At 56.3% G+C, this 11,697-nt stretch overlaps 1 protein-coding gene across 3 annotated transcripts; it reads left to right on the top strand.

Annotated features, from left to right (window-relative positions):
- Nucleotides 1-35: 35 nt before the first annotated feature.
- TMEM205 (transmembrane protein 205) lies at nucleotides 36-5,484 on the top strand. Of its 3 annotated transcripts, none has more exons than XM_048831922.2 (4): nucleotides 36-120; nucleotides 1,581-1,699; nucleotides 1,969-2,132; nucleotides 4,015-5,484. In XM_048831922.2, exons 2-4 carry the CDS (start codon nucleotides 1,600-1,602, stop codon nucleotides 4,315-4,317), a joined length of 567 nt encoding a protein of 188 aa, XP_048687879.1. In that variant the 5' UTR covers nucleotides 36-120; nucleotides 1,581-1,599; the 3' UTR covers nucleotides 4,318-5,484. The 3 variants fall into 3 exon arrangements, with proteins under 3 accessions (XP_048687879.1, XP_048687877.1, XP_048687878.1); XM_048831920.2 differs by lacking the exon at nucleotides 36-120 and adding an exon at nucleotides 922-1,047; XM_048831921.2 differs by lacking the exon at nucleotides 36-120 and adding an exon at nucleotides 929-1,038.
- The last annotated feature ends 6,213 nt before the right edge of the window (nucleotides 5,485-11,697 follow it).

The following is an 11,697-nucleotide window of genomic DNA, read 5'->3' as shown; positions in this document are numbered from 1 at the left end:
TCCCCTTGCGAGCTGATTGGGCAGGACCCAGAAAGGGGGGTGGAGCCTTGAGGGCCAGGGGGCGTGACCAGAGCGACCCTCCAGCTGAGCCCGGGCCGGAGCAGGCTGCGGGAGGGGCAGGTAGGGACCCGATTCCCCCGCCCCGATCTGTGCACGGGCCGCGGTGGGGCCAGGAGCGCGTGTGGGGCCGGGAGCGTGGGGGCAGGAGCGGGGCAAGGAGCGCGTGTGGGGCAGGAGTGGGGCTAGGAGCGCGTGTGGAGCCAGGAGCGTGGGGGCAGGAGCGGGGCAAGGAGCGCGTGTGGGGCAGGAGTGGGGCTAGGAGCGCGTGTGGAGCCAGGAGCGTGGGGGCAGGAGCGGGGCAAGGAGCGCGTGTGGGGCAGGAGTGGGGCTAGGAGCGCGTGTGGGGCCGGGAGCGTGGGGGCAGGAGCGGGGCAAGGAGCGCGTGTGGGGCAGGAGCGGGGCTAGGAGCACGTGTGGGGCCGGGGGAGCAGCCACGCAGAGGGGAGTCCCGTAGGTCTCTGGGTTGGTTCTTGTGTTTTGTGGGGCCCTGAGGCTGGGCAGGGACTTTGGGCCCCCCTCCCCGGCGATCATGTGCAAGGCTGGGGACCTCCTGGTGCTCGAACCCACGCTCCCGGGCACTGCTCCCGGCCCTGGACGGGGGCCAGGACTCCTGGGTTCCCTGCCCAGCTGTGTGACCTTCGCCCTGGAGTCAGTGGCAGAGGCAGGAAGAGAACCCAGGCGTCCTGAGGCCCCCCCCCCCCCCATGGGTCTCCCTAGATTTGTCTGTCCTGCTTCCCCCACCCACTCCCCGACGATTCTAAGAGGCAGGGCGGGGCAGCGTTTCTCTGTCTGGGCCATTGGCTGTGGGAGCCCTGATCCTACTCCATGCTTCTGCCCATCCCCTTACAGCCCTCCCCACCCCCCTTATCTCCTCTTGCCACTTGCCAGCCCCGTTGCTCTCCTGTACCAGTGCTGACTGAGCCCAGCCTCCCTGCTGTTCTAGCCCCCGGCTGCTCGGCCATCTTCACCACCTCTCTGGTTGGTTTTGTAAGTTGCTTAATTGCTCCGTGCCTCAGTTTCCCCACCTTTAAATTGGGTGTGATGACCTTGCTGGGAGGGGAGTGTGGTTTAGCAGCGAGTGCCTGTCACTGGGACTCGGAGGACCTGGGTTCTGTTCTCCCAGCAGACCAGTGGCAGAGCGGGGAACTTGGTGAGTCGCTTCCCTGCTCTGTGCCTCGGTTTCCCCATGTGGGGTATGGGGATAATCATGACCTCCTTCATAAAGTGCTTTGAGATCTCTGACTGGGAAGAACTCAGGATTGTTTTATTATTTGTCTATTTAGACTGAGCTCTCAGGGGCAGGGACCATCTCTCGCTGTGTCTGTGCAGCGTCTGGAACAACGGGGCCCTGATCTCAGCCAGGATCAGCCCCTGGGGCCTTGATCTCGGCCTGGGGCCTGCCCAGGGTACCTCACCGATACATGGTCTCGTTACTCCGCAGTGACCCAGCGAGCACTGGGAGCGGATGTCCCTGCTCCCCAGAACTCACCATGGGTTCTCTCCCACCTCTCTGCCTCCAGGTCTGCAAACGCAGCCGAGATGCCGATGGAAGGGGAGCCCAGCAGCCTGGCCAAAGTCGCCCAGCTCTTCATCCTGTCTCTGGCCTGGGGGATGCAGATATGGGTCACCTTCATCTCAGGTGGGGAGTGCTGCCTGGGTCTCTGGGAAGGGATCCCCCCGGCTCTCAGAACTGGGAATAGAACCCAGGAGTCCGACACCCAGCCCCTCCCCTCCCGTAATCATTAGACCATACTCCCTTCTTAGAACCAGGAGTTCTGGCTCCCTGCTCTAACCGCTAGACCCCACTCCCCTCCCAGAGCCGGGGTAGAACCCAGGAGTCGTGGCTCCCAGCCCCATGGCCCTAATCCTGTCTGCGTGCCTTGATTTCCTCCTCTCTCCTTGGCTCAGGGTTTGTGCTTATCCGGAGCGTGAGCCGACACACCTTCGGCCTGGTCCAGAGCAAGCTCTTCCCCTTCTACTTCTATGCCCTGGTGGCCTGCGCCTTCCTCAACCTCTCCATCTTTGCCTACTACCACCCCCGAGAGCTGCTGAGCACCGTGGAGACCCTGCAGGTACCATCGAGGGGCCAGGCACAGCCCCAGCCCCTTGCGAGCTGGCCACCCCGGGGCGGGTGGGTCACGCCCCTTCACGTCAGCTCTCTGCCATTGGTGACTTCCTGAGAATGGGGAAAGTGGTTAAAGTGCAGGACGCCTGGGTTCTGGGAAGGGACTGGGGTCTAGTAGGATACAGTAGAATGTCTGGATTCCGTTCCCCCCTCTGGGAGGGCAGTGGGGTCTAGTGGCTAGAGCAACAGGGGCTTGGTGTCAGGATGCCTGGGTTCTAACCAGGTGTAACTAGCTTTGCCCGTTACTTTGGGGTATGCTCATTTATTAGGGTTACTCTTCGCGGGGGCGGGTGTTCTGTACTTCTGACTGCTTGTGTGACTTGTGTTCTCATACGGAGCTCTGCTTCTCCCTGCTGCAAGTCCCCTCCCAGTGGAGCTATCCTGCAGGACCTCGGTTACCCTGGGCTGGGTTCCTCCAGCCCCAGAATCTCTCTCTCTCACTCTCTCTCACACACACAGTTAATCCGCACTCCCAAGCTGCCACCCTCATGCCCCAGGTTCAGCACGTCCCTATCCCCACGTTCCCATTATAATTGTTCTGGTCGTAACCCACTTGATGAGCAAACCCCACAGGATTTTTGGGCGCTGCAGGGATCTCTAGCTTTGGTACGAGGAGCGTTGCTGCAGAGCAAATGAGGAAACCCAAAAACACCCACGAGGGGGGGAGAGAGAGAGAAGCAACCAGCTTAATCATGAAAGTTGGTTATTGCCCGATAACCATAGGGAAGCCAAACGAACAAAGCAGTGATAATATTAAATCTAACTTAAATGTGACTGTAAAAGTCACAAACTAGAACTGATCACACAAGCCAGGGTCAGAAGGCTACACCTCGAGCGAGAGAGAGAGCTGGGTTCTCACCACTCCATGAAGCTTGAATTGATCGGGGGTCCCAGGTGGTGGTGGTAACTTAGGGTCCGGAGTGCTGCAGACAGGCAGAGCCCCCAGCACGATCAGTCAGGAGAAGATGAAGTCCTAGTGGAACTGATGCAGATTTTGGATCCAGGCATCAGAACACCGAGGCATCCAGAGCATGGGTCGGGGTTTGTCTAGAGAAACAGCAATGGTCCACGGGAGAACACTGGTATTCCCCCTTATTTACGCATGAATAAATCTAAAGTAGTTTTCTTCAGGCTAGACCAGGGGAGCTGATCATGCCTGGCTTTGGGCTGTGTTCCTTGGAGGGAGCTCACAATGCAATTAGGGAGCTTCACTATTTTGGATACCAATCAAGGATTTATCACTAGAATTGGTCTGATCTGGGGGTGTGCAGGCGTGGGTTCATTAACATCTGGAGCAGAGATCCCCCATCATGCCGTGCTTCCCTGCTTTTCTGGTCCCAGAGTTCCCTGCGGTTCTTGCCTTGGAAGCTCCGTTCTCCATTCTGGATGCTCATGGAGGTGCCTCCTTGTCCCATCCTCGATGCAAGTGAGGCCAGGGGAGTTTCCTTAATCCCGACCCCTTATCCCAGGGATTTAGGGGTGTCTCCCATGGCCTTGTCATTGCTTTTCATAAGTCTTTCTTCTGATTGGTTTTGGCTCAAACAGAGGCTCGGGGGGGAGGTCTTTCATGAGTCAGAAAGGCTGAGTCCTGCACCCTAGTTCCCCAAGAACACAGAACTGCTAGGTAACACTGGCTCTGGGAGAGGAGTGGGGTCTAGCGGTTAGAGCAGTGGGGGCTGGGTGTCAGGACGCCTGCTTCTATCTCCAACTTCATCCGTTCAGTCCACCGGAGCCTCTTCTCCTCCCAGAGCTGGGGATAGGACCCAGGCGTCCTGACACCCAGTGTCCCATGCCACCATCCCAACCATCTCTCTCTTTGCCTCCCCCAGGGCTCTCTCTACTTCGTCTGCCTCGTCCTGGCCAGTGTTAACGCCCTGGGCTTGTCCCCGGCCACCACGGCGGCCATGTTCCGGTTGCAGGCCATTGAGCGGGAACACGGCCTGGGCGGGGAGGTGGGGCTGGCGGCCAGGCGCGAGACGTACCAGCAGCTGCGGGAGAGGGACCCCAAGTACCAGGCCGCGCGGCAGACGTTCTTCAAGCGCCACGGGCTGTCGTCCCTCTGCAACCTCGCCTGCCTCGCCTGCAACGGAGTCAACCTGCTGTGCATGGCGCTGCACCTCAGCAGCTTGTAGGCAGGGCCCCGTGCGCGGGGAGGGGGCGGCAGCATTGTCCTTGGGGGGCCCCATCCACTGGGTGGGGCTTGATTGAGCGAGGGGCTTGGAAGTCCGTGCCCCTACCGGGGTCTGATTGATGTCTCTTTCTAAGTCTGTATCCCACGCCTGGCACCAGCTGGAAGTTCATGTGTTGGGCGGGGGGCAGGGAACGCAACCGACTTGGTGACTCAGCAGTGTTTCTCCCTGGGTTCTATCCCCTGCTCTGGGAGGGGAGCGGGGTCTAGTGGTTAGAGTGGGGGGGAGGGGGTGCTAGGGAGCAGGACTCCTGGGCTTTCTCCCCAGTTGTGGGAGGGGAGTGGGGTCTACTGGGTTAAAGCAGGGGGGCAGAAAGTCAGGACTGCTTGTGTTTTCTCCCCAGCTGTGGGAGTGGGGTGGCGCCTAGTACCCCAGAGCAGGGGGATAAACTAGATCTCTTTATTTTTTGTAAATTAAAATCAAAATCTCGGAGCCAACTAACAAGCTGCCTCAGCTAACATGTGATATCGAACTAGCTGGGGCTGAAATTTGCCGTGTGCAATGAGGTCCCCAGGCCTCATTCACAGCAGGCCCTTTCAAAGGGCCCTGTGGGAGACAGATGCCCATTTCCCTTTGGAAACGGCCCCGCTGCCTCTTAGAGATCATTGTTATTAGCTCTACGGTGGCGACGGCAGCAGCTGAGTTGGGGCCCTGTGGCAGTGCACCTAGGCAAGAGTTTAGCTGAAACAGGCAAAATATGGGAGGGGAAACTGAGGCACAGAGAGGGCGTGTGACATGCCCAAGGTCACCCAACTGGCAGTGGCAGAGCCGGGAATAGAACCCAGGTTTCCTGAGTCACGGTCGACTAGGCAACACTGCCCCTTACCAGAACCTCTGTGGGATTTACTGGCAATGCTTAGGTTGGTTCTGTGAAGTGCTCAACTGTGGGGTCTTCTTGTCCATTTCGCGCTGCCCTCCATTTCCTTGCTGAGCCTCGGCTGGCAGAGAGTGAGAAGCACGTTCCACAGGCTCTTTGCCCTGCTTTTTATTCCAGTTTGTACTGATCAAAGGGGAAAAACTCCGAATGAAAGTCATCTTCCAGTGGGGTTCTTCACGGGGAAATAAATTGTTCTTTTGTGTGCAACAGAAATAAAGAATCCTAATCTCTGAGCTGCTTTTCTGTTCTAAAGTTTTCCGTTAATAAAGGGCGTATTTACAAACTCACAGAAAGACGTAGCATCAAGATTTCTGTTTTGTGAGCTGGGCTAGAACTTTTCCACCGCTGCTCTGGGAATTTGGCTTTTCCCCCTTTCGGAGGAGGGGGAGGAATTAAACCGGAGAAAATCATTTATTTTTCATTGGATTTTTCTACAGTTTTTGTCCATTGGTGGAAAACTAATTGTTTTTTAAAACGTTTGGGAGGGGGTTACCAAAAGTCTTCCCCCCTCCCCAAAACACTGGCAGTTGGTGGAGTTGGTTTCAACAAACTGCCTGCAAAATTTTGCTGGGAATGAACATTTGTGTGTTGACAAAACTAACCATTTTTTGTCAGGGGAACGAGGGAAGAAAGCTATGAACAAAATCCTCAGCCAGTCCTACATTGCACTCTGTCCCAGTCCACTTAGATTACGAGCTCTGTGGGGGAGGGACCATCTCTTTTTACGGGGTATGCGCGCTGCCCGGCACAATGGGGGCCCTGGGCCAAGAGTGCAGTGCCGTAATACAAATGTTAAAAATCCAGGCCTGGACGGTGGATCCTGAACCCTTCGAACCAGAGTTCTTTGAACCTCCCAGCTTCCTGAGAGCAGCCTTGCAAGCTGTCCATGTGCCTTCCCTGAACTGCAGCTGCCTCTGGGGGCAGCCTGTCACGGCAGCACACGGCAACGCGACAGAGCCTTGGTGGGTGGGATTGAGGGAGGTAAGGTAGAACTTGAACTAGAATTTGGGGTGGACATCATAGTTAAAATGTTCTGGGGTCTTTAATGATACCCCCCCCCCCCATTGGTGTGGCAAATGTTCTGGTGGGAAGAATGTCTCCTATTCCCCACCACTTCTGCACGCCAGACAATGGGCCACCTTGGCACCTGCTAAGGGCAAGGGCTGTGCTCATTTGGCCACAAGGTGGCGAGGGTTGTCTAAGCATTACCCAGCCTGCTGGGGATCTTCAAGAATTGAACATCTGAAGGCGTGAGGCACTTGCATTCCACGCTGCGTTAATAGCAGGGTCCCACGGCTTGTTCTCCCTTGCCCCGACACCTCAACGGGCAGTGCCCCCTCGTGCCTCTGAGAATGGTTTTGGTTGCGGCAGCCTGCAGAAACGTGGGCTCCGATTTGATCACTTACGGGGGCAAAAGCGAGGCCTGGCTGATCACCGTGGTTCCTTCCGGCCTTATCTGTGATCATCTAGGGTTGGTTGATGCTTAAAAGTTTATACAGGTCACGGGTGTGGGGGCGGAAAATCCACCATAATTTCTGGCTGAGTTCAGGCATGTCATTTACCAAGAAGCATCCAGTCCCTGAAATATAAATGATGGTATTTAATATTAATCCACAGTCCCTAGAGATGCTTGGAAAAGGGGCGCGAGAGGAATCGCTGAGTGGAAAAGGTGGGAAGTTGCATTCTCCCGGCCGGTTCCCCAAAGGAAGGATTTTTCATGAAGGTGTTTTTCGGAGGGTTTGGTTTCTTCCCTTTTGTTGTTTAAAAACACGGGTGGGTCTGATAATGGGGGAGAGACTTGGTTTTGTTTTTTTTATCATCCAGTTTTGTGAAGGGGGGGAAAGAATTTGCAGCAGGGGAGAAAATTCCCCCCCTTTGATCTCCATTGTGGAAGGGAGTGGTGCTAACCCATCGGTTTGCCGGGGCACCAATCCTGCAATTGGTTCAGGGTGAGCCACGCCCATTCGGTGTGTGCCATGCCCACGTTGTGGTGCTCTGTCCCCCTCTAGTGGGGGCTGGGGGTTGAGTGGCTAGCAGCAGGCTGTTTTAGCTCAGGCCCTTTTAAGATGTGGCTTTCCCTGGTTCGATTCCCAAGGCCGCCAAACCCCTCTGGATGCAGCGTTCCCTCGGATCCCTGGCGGGATCCTGCTGCACGGCTGGACTTTCAGCAGGCTGTCTGCTGAGGCGTTGCAGGTGGTTGGAGTCGGCTAGGGCTGATGGACCTGTGGGGTTTCCTTGCTGGAGCCCAGGAGATCGCCGACAGGACTCGTGAAGGGGGGAACGTTCTGGGGTGCACCCTGGGTTTGCAGCGAGATACCTGCCCTGATCGCTGCAGGACCCTTGCTATTGCTGAAGAATCCAGCCTGGGTCTTGGCTATGCTCGGGCCCCTTTGCGCTACCCAAAGGAGTCTTAACCTGGATGGGACTGGGCCCCTAGACCCTCCCTCTCATGCACGGGGGGCTTAGCCAGCTGGTGTGGCTGGCCTAAAGGCCCTGCACTCCCCTTGGTCCCAGCCTCTGTCTGGGGGCAGATCAGGGGCATGGTTGGCTCTCTCTGCACTGTGGCTATGCCCTGCCCCCCAGGGCCCACAGGGAAGGCAAAGAGCTGCGCTTAAACACCCTGTAGCTGGCTTGCCCCTGGCCGTAACCCTCTGCTGCCCAGGCCGCTGCCTTCCTGCACTGCCCCCTGCTGGAGGATTTCTTCGTGAGGCACGAAGCAGGACCTACCCGCGGGAGCCTGGGTTACTACCACCAGGGACAGAGGCGTCGAAGAGCCCAGCAAGAGCGGAGACGCCCGGGGCGGTGCTTTGCCCGGGGAGCAGGGCTGTGGGTTTCCCAGAAGCGCTGGGGCTGATGCACGTCATGCGGCCTCACCCCAGTGGTAGCTGAGCATAGGGGGATGTAGCTGAAGGAGGCGAATTCTCCAGCCCAGCTCAGCATCAGACACCCTCTCCGGTGGGGGGGCGAAGGGGTGGGGTGGCTGGTCGCCCAGGGTTGCCAACTTTCTGACCGAACAAAACCGAACACCCTTGCCCCACCCCTTCTCTGAGGCCCCGCCCTGGTCACTCCATCCCCCCCTCCCCCATGTTCACTGGGCCAGGGAGGGTCCCTTTTTGACTGGGTGTTTGGTTGAAAACTGGACACCTGGCAACTCTACGCCCGGTGGGGCCAAGCTGCTCGCGTTCCAATGGAGCGACGCCCGTTTCCACCAGCCCAGGGGCCTGGCTCTGAGGATAGGGATTTCATCCTGCCTCTGCGGCCTTGATTTCTCCAGCACCCCACCCAGAGGCGGCATGAGGAGAGCCGTGCCCGGGTTGGCAAGGCTGCAGGAGTGGCTGCACTGCAGGGCTGGTGCAGAGAGACGGCTCAGCAATCGCTCCTCCTCCCTGGCAGAGCTGCCAGCAGGCTGGCTGCTCGCACCGGAGAAGAGAAACTGAACCTGCCGTAAGCAGCGCTGGCAGCCTCGGCGGAGGGGCTGCGTGCTCAGAAAGCGGGGGCCCGATCCCCAGGGGTGCAAAGGGGGTTGTGCTGTGGGGGTCACTGGGGCCAGATCCTGGTGTAAATGGGCACTGCTCCCTTAGGGGTCACTGGGCTGGATGCCCAGCTGGCGTAACTCAGCGTTCCTGAGGGTGAGTATCCCCATTGTACAAATGGGGAAACTGAGGCACGGAGCGGCGAAGTGACTTGCCCAAGGTCACGCAAGTGGTGAGGAGAGGAGCAGGAACTTGGACACAGTTCTCCCAAGTCCTAAGTGAGTGCTCTCACCACTGGGCAATCCTTCCTTTCTGAAGCAGCCTCTCTGAGTCGCCTTGGCACGTCGCTTACTACTTACCAATGGAGAACAGGGTGCTGCACAGACCCCCACTGAGATCCGGGCCCCCACTGCAACACACAGAATGAGGGAGAGTCCCGGCCCAAGGGGACAAATAGACAAAGCAGGTATCATCCCTGTTTCACAAATGGGGAAACTGAGGACCAGCCCAATAACGTGACTCACCCAAGCCATCAGGGGCATGAACCTGTGGCTCCTTTCCAATTCACTGGGAACCTCTACAGAAACAGGATGCTGCAGCTGACCCTGGGGAAGGCAGTTACAAAGGAGGAACTCACTCATTCATAGCCTCTTCCCCTCCTTCCCTGCCATGGTGATGGGGAAGGGCCCATCAGCTGGCACATGTACACAAGCGTGTGAGCCTTGTGTTGGTGAAACGTGCCAGGCAAACAGTCCTAGAAAGAGCAGTACTGCCGACAGGCGGCATGGATCAGTGACACATCAGTCAGATCTCCTGGGTTCTACCTGGGAGGAGGGGGGGGGTCTGGTGGTTAGCGCAGGGCTCGTGGGTGCCGGGATTCCTGGGTTCTCACCCCAGCTCTGGGAGGGAAGTGGAAGCCAGCGGCTATAGAAGGGGGGTTGGGCTGGGAGTCCTTATTCTCCCCTAACCCCTCCCCATGTTTGGGACAAGCCCAGAAGTGGTTGGAGGCAGCTGTAGCTTTGAGCCACCTTGCTGTTCTCCAAATGCTGGGTCCTGTCAGATCCCCATTCTCAGCAAGAGCAGCCTTGGGGCTGCTCTAACTCATGCTCTCCACTCCCCATAACCTCCAGGAGCTGACAACAGCTGTTGCTCAGTGTGCTTTGGTCACACCAGGAGCCAGTTCCACACTAACTGGGGAGGGCCCCTGCACAGGCTGCAGAAGGGGCGGGGGGTGAGAAAGGGGCCAACATCATTTGGTGTTGGTCCCAGAGACATCCCTACCAGTCAGTCGGAGCAGAGGAGCTGGGCTGGAAAGAGATCTCCTGTCTTGGAAACACTTTCACGATAGCGGATAATTTCCCCATCTCAAATCAGGACAAAAAGTTTAAATCTCCAAAAGTTTCACAGACGTTGGAAAGGAAAATTGCTTCGGGCCCATCCACCAATTTCACATTGATCCTTTCAGAGCACTTTGACGTTAACTGTCTTCATTTCTTTGTTCTCTGCTGTGCTTCAATTTCAAATCCAGCCATCGTTCTGAGCCACGAAACCAGAATTCTTGGTGGGAAAATGCCCAAAGAGGATGTTTTGCCAATTTCAAAGCGTCGTGTTCCTCCAAAATTTGCCAAATCCAAAAAATGCATGAGTTTCCTGCAAGAAGTTTCAATTGCCTTGAATTTGGTGCTTTCCAAGGGGCGGGGGTGGGGACAAACTTTTGCAGCTGTTCCCCACCCTCCAGGACTTAGACACTCCATGCAATGCATGGAGCATCTGGGGACCCCTGGACTGGATCCATTAGTGCCTTCTGCCTCTGGGGTGAGAATTTCCTCTACCAGGACCCAGCTGAGCTGACGAGTGGGCAGGAAGCTGGCTAGCCCTTTAGAAAGGAGGTTAGGAGGAGTAGGGTGGGTCATGGGCAGGGGTTTGCAGGGACTGGGAGCTGGGAAGATCCAGGAGAGTGAGGGCAGCTTGCAAACGACATGGCCAATAAGGCCCCTACGTTCTAGCTTTGTGCTCATGCCTTTGCATTGTGCAAGGTCGGTTCTGATGCAAGGATTTGTAATTCCTCATTGCTTGTTCTGAGAGCAAGCCTCTCTCCCCCCTTCATCTCACGTTGTTGACACAAGAGGTCCTTTTGCTGAGGCTAATAACCGCAGTGTATTGAAACAGGCTTCAAATGGTAAGCTAGCACTTTAAATTTGGGGGTGAGGGGGCTTCCTGGTCCTGCTGGCAGACTGGGGCTCTATAGGGAAGTGTGAAATCTGGGTCCCAGCTGTCAGTGTGCAGAGAGCCAGTTTAGAGTAAGGGGTGAGCTGGGCAGCAGGGAGCAGCCTGTTTTGTCTCTTTCTGTTTTGTTTTTTTTTTTTTTTGGTTCTTGTGTGTTGTCATTCTGAATGCTAAGAAATAAAGCCATGTTCCGTTGCAACAGCCCCGTGAGAGGATTTTACGTTTTTGTCTAACTTCTCTATCTGTACGCCATGAACCTAACAATAACCATCAGAGCCGGTGGAAATAAGTTGGTTCAAAACTTTTTAAAAAGTTTATTTAGAGGGGAAATGCCTTTTTTCCCCAAAGCGGATCACAACTCAGGATCTCTGGCTGTAAATCCAGGTGTTTTGAAATTTCCAGCTGTCTTGAGTGGGAATGAGATTTAAACAAACCTAACTGAGCGAAAACTGTCCCTCTCGGTGTCCGGGCACGAAGGGTACCTCCAGCTCTGACAGGTGTTTAGCGTAACAATGTAGTGTAGTGTAACAATGGGCTAGATCCTCAGGTGGAGTAAATAGGCCTCACTCCAATGGAATGATGCTGATTTACACCAGCAGGGGATCCGGCCCCATTGACTCCAATGGAGCGATGCTGATTTACACCAGCTGGGGATCTGGCCCCATTGACTCCAATGGAGCAATGCTGATTTACTCCCGGTGGGGGTCTGGCCCTATTGACTTCAATGGAGCGACGCTGATTTTCACC

Source organism: Caretta caretta, chromosome 20 (genome assembly GCF_965140235.1).
Source record: "Caretta caretta isolate rCarCar2 chromosome 20, rCarCar1.hap1, whole genome shotgun sequence".
NCBI classification, from domain to species: Eukaryota; Metazoa; Chordata; order Testudines; family Cheloniidae; genus Caretta; species Caretta caretta.
The sequence above is the reverse complement of the archived record's forward strand: the minus strand, read 5'-3'. Positions and strand labels throughout refer to the sequence as shown.